We start from the raw sequence: 11,325 nt of genomic DNA, 5'->3' as shown, positions 1-11,325 counted from the left end.
CATTACAATATGTTATCCCATATTCAGAAAAATTGAAACTCACCCACTTTGACTTCATGTATTATGCATCCATTGACACGGAAATTAAGACCGTAAAAGGTCACATTATAAGAATGTTTTTCCACGACAAAGTTTTAGCTGCAACCTTAATTTCTGACAGCAGAATCTGAGGTTGAAAAAACTGTGGAACAATGGAACATTTTATGGTCTATAGTTGAAGGGGNTAATCTTGATAACTAGGCCAGGGAAAACATCGTCAGGGTCATGGATATGAGGGTTTTCTTCAACAATATAAGGATCCCCACATTTTTCACTGATCGTTTGAAGGGTCTCTCCCTCACGAACCACGTAAATCTCATCACACACCTTGTAATTGCTGTTGTTGACACACTCCTCAAACATCTGATTCGTGAAACCTCTTGTATTTGACTCGCAGCTACTGAACACCAGCATTATTGCCACAAACACTGCACAGTTCCATGAAATCTTTTCTGCCACTGCTGTTGATGAACACCCACANGCCATGACAATTTATGCACCCTTAGTTGGTTTTTGAGCTTCTTGATTGTACAAGATCCCTCTTAGAATTCCAATGTAATGATATCTTTGGGGTGAAGGAATATATATATGTATAGATAAAATGAGAGAGGTGTTGTTGGAGTGGGTACAGTTTTTATGTGGGGGTTGAAATGGAACCTTCAAGAAATTAGGTAATTGTGAAGTGCACAAAGGAGTATGACACAAATTTAAAAGGGGAAAGAGTTGGTTTATCTGCTTCATTAAATGGGAAGGTCTTGGTTTTGACTTTCATGTTTTAGGGCATTTTTTTCTTTTTCCTTTTCCCTACTTTTGAGTTACTGGTTTAAAACTTTTAAGTTATAAATTCTGTGAAAGACATAAAACCCTTTATGGTGTATGTGTCAGCAAAGTAGGACAAAGTGGCCCTTTGATCTGATAGAATTTGAAGTATTAAGATCATTATGGATGTAACGAAAGGTTAATGCAGAACAACTTATCATTAATGTTTAGTTCAGCTAACTGAAATGGCTGAGAAGGGATCATTGATGATAATAGAATTATAAGTTTTATAAATAATAACACCAAGAATTTTCTACCTATAAGTTTGAGTAGATTGACTTGAAAAACCGAAAATCCTAAAAGTAATGAACTATATATACCTACTGAAGAACAATATGTGGTTCACATATGCAATAATTATACTAAGTAAAATGTTTTAATTGTCATTCACGTCACAGACATTAAGAGTGGAAGATAATAGCAGATGACGTAACATACATTTAGATATATACACCATCTCATTTTACATTTTTTTTTCTTGAGAAAAGTAATTATTTCCCATTAAATATTTTCAATATAAAAAATTGTCTTCATTTTTAAAGCATTTACAAGTGAGACTTATATTTTAATTTTTACTTGTGTAATAAGGAACTTCCCTCTCAAGTATTTAAACAATCTTCAACTGAACTTTTAAAGCATATTTAATTTTATTTTTGAAGTATTTAACTTTATAAAGTCAAAATTAGAGTTTCACTGATCCAAATTTACCCAGCAAATATCACAAAAACTTAATGCAGACCATTACTTTTAGATAAAACTTTTATTCTAATTATACATATATAGAACACCAATAAAAGTAAGAACATCTATTTTTGGTTATTCTTTAATCTATCGTTTAAATAGTTAAGGATTATTTTACTGTATATGCCTAATTCAATATTATCTAAAGCTTATGGTTTATTTTGAAATCAGCATTGCCGTGTTTTATTCTCACACGTGCACATAGTTGTTTTCCTGTGGAAACTTTAAGTATAGCCTTCATTTAATAAAAGCAGTCACTTTCAGAAATGCTATCTTCTACAAGTTATCCATTAAATAAATAGTAATAGACAATCCTATAATCTTATGCATAATAAGAATAGGCTTAAGATCTCAATGTGCAATAGAGGATGACACGAAATCTACTAAAAAGAAAAATATCACAAAAAGAAAGCACGTTTTACAGATATAATTTATAATATCAACGATTATAATGAAATATCATAATTTATAATAATACCTGACATTAATAACGAATTTTATGTAAAATAATAAAACTGTAAATAATTATAAATAAACATTAAAACTGATAATGAAGATGAGTAGGTGTAACTAATATAGTATATATTAGTCTATGGTGTTCGACGTCAAAACATCAAAGGAGAAGAAAAAAAAAACGTAGAATAAGAAAATGAAACTGATGCAATAAAGACGCTAAGGCCCCACCTTACAAAATCAGATCATTATCAAAGTCTGAATAATCAATATATATAAAATTACTAGGAGTAAGACCTATGATATATTCATTATTTAATGACCCTAAGAAACTTTTGTTTTCAAATCCGATCAATTTCTTTTACAAAATTATTTTCAACTTCAGATATCAAAATTTATTTTCATTCTTAGTGCATTAATTTGAAATTGAAATAATATCTAAAATATTATTCAAAAAAACTGTTACAAGAGGATTTGATTTTATGATAAATATTTTATTTATCTGCTGACAAAAGAAGATCCTCTAAATTGAAATATATAATATATAAAGTGAGAACAAATTACTCGGTGTATGTTCAATAGATTGAATATTAGCATTATGCTACTGAAAAATAAAAACTACTCAATTTTCAATTACCTTCACATAAATTATGGTTCAAAATGCAATTATATCAATAAAACATGTTTGAAGCTTGTTACAATGTATACTTTTAAAATATACAAAACAATAATTATTTCATTCTCTTTCAACAGTTGGATATATAATAAACATACTTTGTATAAATTTAGTAGATAAATGTGTATTATGTTTATATACACAGACACTGTCAAAATTACTGCAGAAAGACGTGTATTTCTCAACAGCTTTGAAAATGGCTGCGGGAAATAAAAATGAATCAACCAAAATCGTTAAGCCACAACGCTAAGGAATTTCAGCGGGTGTAGGAAAACTTCCCTTAAAGTTAAAGTGATTGCATATATATATATATATATATATATATATATATATATATAGGATACTGTTTGCTTCTAAATTAGAAAGTTCATCGGAATAAAAAAAAAAACATTCCAGCGGACCCAACCAATGGCTTTCTTACTGTTATCAGTACAAAAGAATTGTAGTCGCTGAAGCCAATTCTGCTCCCTTTATCTGGTATTCTGCAATGATTCGAGCTTCAGATGTAAGATGATTTATATGAATCTTGACTCCCTTTATCTGCTATTCTGCATTGCTCAGGTTAAGCTAGGTGCACATGGAAAGCTCAGGAAGAGCCTGAAAAGAACCCTGATCTTCCTAACAACAATAGACAGGCACAACAGATGGAAAATCATTCTTGTGCAAAGAGAGAATAACGTCAAGCAGACAAAGAAGGAAAATAACAAGAAGCTTAACCAGGAAAGAATTGAGTGCGTGTTTAGAACTCCGGATGATGAATTCAAATACAAGCGGTCGAACAGACTCTTAATATTAGGTTCAATCGAACAAGTTTGACTTAAAAAAGGTGGGCTTTGGCAGGTCAGTTGCAGAATTGACATCTGAGTTTAACATATGCTAACAATACCACCAATCAGGTGTTAAAACATCATGAGACCATGACAAGCAATTTTAAATGTTTATCAGGATCAAGATTAAACATGCTTTTGATTTCCTTCTACAAAGACAAAGTTAATGGAAGTTGTGAAATTCCTATCGTCTTCCACAGGAATCAGGGTCAAAAAAAAAAACGCATGACTCCATGCAACAATTAGATGCTAAGTGTGATACTACTTCAAAGCTTAAAGCATTTCTAGGCATTAATTTCTTAACAGTGAATGACAGATATAGATCCCATTTTTTGTTCAGAATGTAAAATTGCTAACAGAATTGCCTAGTTAAAAGTTAATAGAAATTGTGAATTTCTATCATCTTGCCTGGTTAAAAGTTAATCAGGGTCAAAAAACTAAACGAATCACTGCATGCAACAATTTGGTGCTAAGTGTGAAACTACTTTAAAGTTGAATTCAATTTCTGAACTGTGAAATGACGTGTGTGCTATTTTTGTTCACGATGCAAGATTTCAAACAGGAATACCTGTTTGATTTATAACAAAGTTCAATTACCTTCACCAAAGTGCTTCCTCCATTACTGTGTAAAGCATAAACAATGCGGGCATCCTATGAACTTTTTAGGTTTGGGGAGCCAATGATATTCATAGGTGTCTTTGCCTGATTACCCTTTGCACTACCAGAAGCCTGGCCAGCGCCCTTAGCATGTGCCGCCTCAGTTGCTGCCACTGATTTCTTTATCTGTCAAATTTTGCCAAATGAAATCAAAATAATCACCACCATCACATTAGCAATAGTAACAAAAATAAGTCAAGAAAATAAAGAACATATCAGAATAATAACGTGTTGAAAAAGTCTACCAACACGTCTTCATCCTTGCAGGATTGTGCAATCACAAGGAACAACCAATAGATACAACACAACCACAAAAATATGAAGAGGAATAAAAGAGACCAAAACTTACAGCTGATAGACGCTCCTTGTGAATATCACTTGTAATCTGCAAAATCATCACAAATTACAAGCCAATAATATGAAATTCAAAAGAGTACAAACCAATCAATGAATAAAACATAAAGATACGACAAAGATTCAGATCCTTCTTACCTGTTTTCTGTAGCTTTTAATCTCATCACCGCCAAATCCAGGAAGTGTCATGTTCCAATTTTTCTCTGTATAAATGTGAATAGCATTATAGCATTAGACGTGAAATCTGCAGACAATAAAATCTGAGAACAGAAGTTTTAGTAACTAACCAAGATGGAGAAGTATGTCCTTCGCCTCCAAAGTTGTTGATTTCCTATGCTTGGCCAATGAACAACCAGACCTGATTATCTATTTAAAGAAACCATAAAAGAATGAACATTATTGAAACAACCTACAGAGTTAAAAACTAGGATAAGAAAATTATCTAAAAGAAGACCGAGAGCAATTGAGAACATAATTCATTTCTAAAGAAATTAATCATTATCAACAAAAAGGAATTCATAAAACAACTCCTAGCAAATTACGTTGGGAAAGTACCAACAAAAAATGAGAGTAAAACAAAAGAATCATAATCAATGTTCACAAGAAAGCATCCTCTAAGAACATGTCTTTTCTGTATTGTTATTTATTTTCAAAAAATACATCCATAAAAGCCTTAGTTTTATATACAAACAGAACACACAGAAGAAAGGAATTCTCTAACACTAGGTTAATCCTTGTAGTTCTGAAGAATTAAAACATCTGACCGTTGATTTATATGGGTCAAAATAATGTACTTAGCTGAAAAGAAAAAAAGTGAGCCCTACCATTAATAAGGATATAGATACAACATAAATTTATGAAGTTGCAAAAGTGAACAATTCCATCACAGACTAAAATCTAAATATACTCACAGACTCTAGAAAATTTTCTGCGATATCCACAAGAATATCTGCAACTTCATGATCCAACTTCTCCAATGGATCCACCTGCCAAAAAAGAATAAATGTAAATATAAAGAAAACTACATATTTTTGGGAAAAATAGGGCCGTTTAAAGCTTGATGAATCATTAAAGTTAAGAACTTTGAAATGCCTCCTGGTATATTCCATCTAATAACCAATTCCAGATTGTAAATTCATGTTCTAAAAATGAAAGTGGAACAACGATTTTGTAGAACAAAGTGCTTAAGGGATCATCCATTGAGAAACAGAGGGCAATGGCAACTGTAAGCAATTGAGTAATTCTGGGTAAACATTTATGATAACCATAAGCTAAAACCAATTGGGAATCACTAAATAACACACACCTATATTACTGCCATTTTTTCAGCTGAATATCAGGAAAATAATTGATTTTTTTTCTTTGAAAGCCCTCTTAATCTAAGGAAGTTGCAAAAAGAACTCTCATAATTTAGGGTAGAATCTTATAGTTTTATTATGCTGAGAATATAATCCATATATACAAGGCTAGAAAGCTATTTTAGGAAGCATAATAATAGCTCCTAGACAACCAGATCCCTATGATTCAAGGACTTCCCCATTATTCACAATAATTATAATTTGTTCAATAAAGAAAAATTATAACCAATAAAAACAAAGATTCTGACAGAAATAGTACAGCTAAAACAGATTCCAACAAGAACTAACTTTCTCAAAATAAGCAGACTCCAATCACACACTAGGTTAGGCCAGTGACTTCAAAAGAATTGATCATATAAGTTCCTAAATTCAGGATATGTTTGGTTTTTAGTTTGGGTCCTCGGTGCTCAAAAGTACATCAGAAAATTAAAATTTTGTTGGGAAACTCAGCCTTTCAGAAGCAAGAAATGACTCTAAAATATGAAAAGAAAAAAAGTGGAGTTTCTTCAGTCAGCCATAGGAAAAGTGCCACCAACCAAACCAAAAAGGGACACTCTGACATACCAAACTCAAATCAGACCAGAAATATCAGATCAGAATCTAGATGGCAGAAACAGAGACGGTGAGAAAGGGCAGGAGATGATCCATAGAGCAGAATTCAGACAGAAGCTTTCAACTCTCTACAAAGTTCAAACCACAAGGGAATGAGAGAGTGTATCTGAATGAGAAGGAGGAAGAGATTCAGATTAAAGGGCCACAGCTTCTTTTAATAGGCAAATCCTATCTGCTTTGTAAATAAGTGATTACTTTAAAACTCACTTATTTAAAAAACATTTAATTAAGGTTTAAACAAACTAGCCTAATATAGGTGAGAATTTGTGGGTTTTTGCGACATGGATCTCAAAACCAGACCCATGAGCCTAGCTACAACAAATGTGTCCAGATTGGGAACGATTACGTTGCAGATTCTATGAGATAGCGAATAAGACCAGTGATTTCATTACATTGTTAAAGTTGAAATCCTAAGTGCAGAGCAGCACAGGAGGCTAGTGAAACTAGAAGAATCCTGTGATCCTATGACTATAATGACCAAACTGACAGTGATAAAAACAATCAATTACACTAAATTTCCATGTAAACTTTAGTAGCACAACATCACACAAGTTATTTTTAAACTTTAAAACCCAAAAAGGTAATTGACATGACCTTTATTTTGAACGGGTCAAAACAAGTAGTATATAAAGATAATAGATATAAGAAACAGTTTTTTACAGTTAAGTTCTAGGAAAGAGATAAACATTGAACCGAAACATCATATTTTTGAGACAGCATGGATGTTTTATATGTTGAGAAAAGGGATGAATATGATAAATAAAGAAGATTTGATACCTCTGATAACAATAATAGGATAGGATTAGATAAAAACACTCTATAATTTAGATATTCTTAATTATATAGGATCTGTTCCTTAATTCTATAATCATAACACTCCCTCTAAAGCTGGAGTATATAAGTTTTATGTCCTTGGCTTGTTGCAAACATAATAGATCATTCATGGTCCTCTTAGAATTGGTGATATGTCAGTCAACTGCTCATTAGTCAACTGCTCATTAGAGTTGACAAATCTAGTTGTGATGTATCAAAATTCCAGTTTTTCTCTTATGAAGTGACAATCCACCAAAAATGTTTCGTCATTTGGGCCAAACCCACTTACTCGTAACCTGATCTCAAAAGCCCAAATGAATCGTTAAACTCGTGTATCTTCTCAATACTATCAATATGGTCGGAAAATAGGAGAGAATATGTTCTAGAGATTGATGTGGAGTTGGAAGACATTATTATTTTCTAGAAAGATGTTAAAACAAATAACCTAATGAGAGGGAAAAGTAGATCAAACCACCAAACAAACCTTGATGGACTGGACATCATAGTGGTCGGAGTGCACAAGAGGCAACCTGAGCAGAGGTTGGTCAAAGAAAAAAGGGGTCGCTAGAAACACCACCTAAAAACTCACAAGAGGTGACGTAGAGAACACAGACCTGGGAGAAAGGTTTGCAAAAATATATATCCTCCTGAGACAACATGTCTACCAGGCCAATATGATTTTGAAAAAGACTCTAGATACCATGCTAAACTCTAAGAAAAAGAGAAACATTAAGCTGAAATTATGTGTTTCTGAGAGAGTGTGAGTGATTTATTTATATTGAGAAAAAGGAATCAATAAAATAAATAGAAGAGATTTGATATCCTCTAATAACAAACATATGATGCAGGAATAAATAAAAATGTTTCTACTAATACATACATAATCTAGATATTCTTGATTATATAGGATCAATTATTTATTTCTATCATTATAATAGATACTAAGAATAATATACAACCTGCAAATCCAAATTGCTGGCTAAAGAGGCTGTTACCTTGCATAGCGCCATTTAGACATTAAAACATTATTATTAACTGGATTCTAAGTTCCAAGTGCTAATACAAACCTCTATAACATACCACAAAATATAAAAGCTACCATCCAATCTTAAAAGCTTTAAGTTTTTGTATGCCACCATCCAATTCCTTAAACATCTAATATGGGACCTGGGGAATTATAAAATTTCTTAAATTATGAGAACCCATGAAATTCTTTCGGATTAAATCAGGCAACATAGAATGGGAGTTGATCAAAATTATTAATGCAAGTCCACTACATATTAATAAATTTCTCTTTCTTAAGGAAATTCATACAAACAGACACCTTCAACATTCCTACATGGATTAACAAATCCAGAGAGTTCCACTCCTAATTTATTGAACAACAGGTGGTAGAAACTAGAATATAATCCCAGAAAATCTTCTATGGATCACAAGAAAGTAGCATACTTCACCTGATTGACCAGCTCATGGATACTTCTTTTGCTGAGAATACTATTACAGGGTTCCTCGGTATCTGCATTTGTCAGTCTACTTTGACTCACTGGCTGAACTACACTGGTTTGCGCCACCACAAGAGATGAAGGTTTCTGATTTCCTGGCCCCTGTAGTCTTGTAACCTGTTGCTGGTGAGGTACGTGATGAGAAGCCCTGGATGGCTGAACCTGTTGCCCAAAATGCTCTTGTGATTGATTAGACAAAGGTGGTTGTTGTTGTTGTTGTTGCTGCTGTGAAGATGTAGGTGTGGATTGCTGCTGTGGAGGAATATGTGACCTCTGCTGCATTGATGATGGGTTCAATTGCTGCCTATAAGCAGTGGATGGCAAAGGAGGCTTCCCTAGTGGCCCAGATGACAACCATGGCTGATTGAGTGACTGTACACTTTGTGAAGCACCTTGAGATGGAGTAGCCGGTGATGCCACAGATGAAGGTCTCATAATTCCATGACCTTGGAAGCTCTGAACAAAATGCAATGAATTACAAAACTACCTACCCTTTTTCCCTCAAAATATGAATATTGCAAGAAAAGCACGAGCAATACAGCATGAGATATGAAAGTGAGAAAACCTCATAAGATACACATAACAACAGAAATGAAGAAATGCTCAATATATTTACAATCTGACACACTAACAAGTCATATTCCTTCACCACCCTTAAACTATGGAGAACACCCTTCCTCCTCACAGAACCAAAACCTGATGACTTGGAATTCTGAAGGACATTCAAGGATCCCACACAAGAGTTGATACAAAATTCAGTCGGTATTTAGATGAATTTTGCTAATACGGTTTCATACGGAAGGCAAAACAATAAAATTTGAAACCAATTCATAGAAAGCACCTAAATAGATCACTATTTCTAAACACATCCAACCCCAGCTTAAGTCAATCCGCCCAAATGTTCTAAGAAACAGCTCATGACTGCGGTTTCAGCTGCAACTTCAAGGTTTCAAAGTCTTAATTACCATAACTTGATCCCCATTTTGGTCATATCAGCCACATTTATCCCCGCAATATCAAGAAATGCCACAAAAACACAAACGCAATTTAAGCCTTGAACGGCACAAACCCTGTAGCTAGGCCAAGCATAAAAAAAATGCAGAAATGAAAGGGCATAGTCAAAAACATTCACACTAACTTGTGAACCCCCAGGTTGAGTATTCGGGGCAGAGGAAGGAGGTCTAAGAGACGATTGCACGGGCCTCTGTTGATGAGCAGCGATTCCACTAGGCCTCATTTGAGGCCCTAACATCCCCATTCCTTGCACGGGCGTTCTCACCTAAACGTAGTCACATTCACATGCAAAAATTTGAACTAGTCAAAAAGCACGAAAATGTGTAGTCACATTCATATCCAAAATAACGTAGAGATGCAGAATATCACTTGAGAGGTGCTTGAATTGGAGGTAGGTTCAGCCACACTGACTCCAGTTCGGCCCAGCCCACCAAAGTGCTGACCGAAGGACGATGAAAACGGAGGAGAGGGGCTCTGGTGGTGCGCGGGCACGCCGATTGCCATACCACCCCTCGGCGCAGCGGCGCCGCCAGGAGCGGAGGGAGGCGAAGGAGCGGAAGAGAAGTGCGGGAACTGAGGCTGCGACGGCGGCAAAGTGCGGTTGAAGGATTGCGTGGGGCGAGGTTGGGCAGGCGTAGGAGTGGGGGGTTTGGGGTTGGGGGTTTGAATTGGGCTTGGGTTTGGGCTTGAGCTAGGGTTAGGGTTTGGGGAAGACTGTGTTGGGGCGGAGACTGGAGGAGTTGATGATGTGGAAGATGGAAGTATAGGAGGAGATGACTTTGGTGGTTGAGATTGTGAGGGTTCAGCCGCACTCCGGGGGGTGGTGCCGGTTGCCGGAGCTTGAGAATCCATTGAGAATTGAGAATGCAAATGAAAATTTGAAACAGAGGATCACTGCCTGAGCGTGCTGTGATATTGCTTGAAATTTATATCAGAATGCGTGTTCGCCTCTTATTAAGTTTTAGAAAAAAATAAAATGTTCACGCATGATCTTGGTCTGCCTTTGTTAATTTCTCTACCAAGCTGGTTCCTTCCTTATAATTTGTTTCCAGTTAAATATAGAGGGAAAAGGTGAAAAAGAGAATGATGTTCTGAAAGTAATATATATATATATATATGCACATTTTTTAAAAACTTAATTAAGTCATAATCGATTATAGCTTTTTCTTAATTTTTTAATTGTTTTTATATTATATTAACAGTGGAAACATAAATGTATTTGTATTCCTTTTTTTTCTTATGATTAAAAATATTTAGAGTATCATATAATTTTTATTAGAGATGATTAAATGAGTTTAAAAAAAATATTTGCAAAAATAATAATAATTATGAGGATCTAAAATTTGGGCCAAGGACTATAGACTTTAGGTTAGGAAACCAGGTTCTAAAAAATAAGACACATTAACTTTTAGAAAGGGGTTATTCAAAAATCTAAGTTCATTAGTCAACATTTCCTTCTC

General features: G+C 34.3%; 2 protein-coding genes across 4 annotated transcripts; both read right to left on the bottom strand.

Moving 5' to 3' along the window:
* Nucleotides 1-201: 201 nt before the first annotated feature.
* Nucleotides 202-525, bottom strand: LOC106771617. The gene has a single exon (XM_014657612.2). It carries the CDS (start codon nucleotides 523-525, stop codon nucleotides 202-204), a length of 324 nt encoding a protein of 107 aa, XP_014513098.1.
* Nucleotides 526-3,094: 2,569 nt separating this feature from the next.
* LOC106772695 (transcription initiation factor TFIID subunit 12) lies at nucleotides 3,095-10,902 on the bottom strand. Of its 3 annotated transcripts, none has more exons than XM_014659247.2 (9): nucleotides 10,235-10,902; nucleotides 9,990-10,130; nucleotides 8,804-9,307; nucleotides 5,478-5,552; nucleotides 4,854-4,932; nucleotides 4,705-4,769; nucleotides 4,562-4,597; nucleotides 4,153-4,338; nucleotides 3,095-3,346 (listed from the first exon to the last, which is right to left on the bottom strand). In XM_014659247.2, exons 1-8 carry the CDS (start codon nucleotides 10,715-10,717, stop codon nucleotides 4,207-4,209), a joined length of 1,515 nt encoding a protein of 504 aa, XP_014514733.1. In that variant the 5' UTR covers nucleotides 10,718-10,902; the 3' UTR covers nucleotides 3,095-3,346; nucleotides 4,153-4,206. The 3 variants fall into 3 exon arrangements, with proteins under 3 accessions (XP_014514733.1, XP_014514734.1, XP_022640289.1); XM_014659248.2 differs by having other exon boundaries at nucleotides 3,095-3,342; XM_022784568.1 differs by having other exon boundaries at nucleotides 3,095-3,337.
* Between the last annotated feature and the right edge of the window lie 423 nt (nucleotides 10,903-11,325).

This window comes from Vigna radiata, chromosome 8, assembly GCF_000741045.1.
Source record: "Vigna radiata var. radiata cultivar VC1973A chromosome 8, Vradiata_ver6, whole genome shotgun sequence".
NCBI classification, from domain to species: Eukaryota; Viridiplantae; Streptophyta; class Magnoliopsida; order Fabales; family Fabaceae; genus Vigna; species Vigna radiata.
This window is presented reverse-complemented; position numbering and strand designations above follow the sequence as displayed.

What these genes read in the sequence shown, in the direction of transcription:
- LOC106772695 (XM_014659247.2), bottom strand. Translation starts at nt 10,717, where the DNA reads ATGGATTCTCAAGCTCCGGCAACCGGCACCACCCCCCGGAGTGCGGCT. An exon ending in CTCAACCTGGGGGTTCACAA is followed by an intron (nt 9,308 to 9,989) that starts GTTAGTGTGAAT and finishes CATTTTGTTCAG; the next exon opens with AGCTTCCAAGGTCATGGAAT. An exon ending in TCCATGAGCTGGTCAATCAG is followed by an intron (nt 5,553 to 8,803) that starts GTGAAGTATGCT and finishes CTTTTTTGGCAG; the next exon opens with GTGGATCCATTGGAGAAGTT.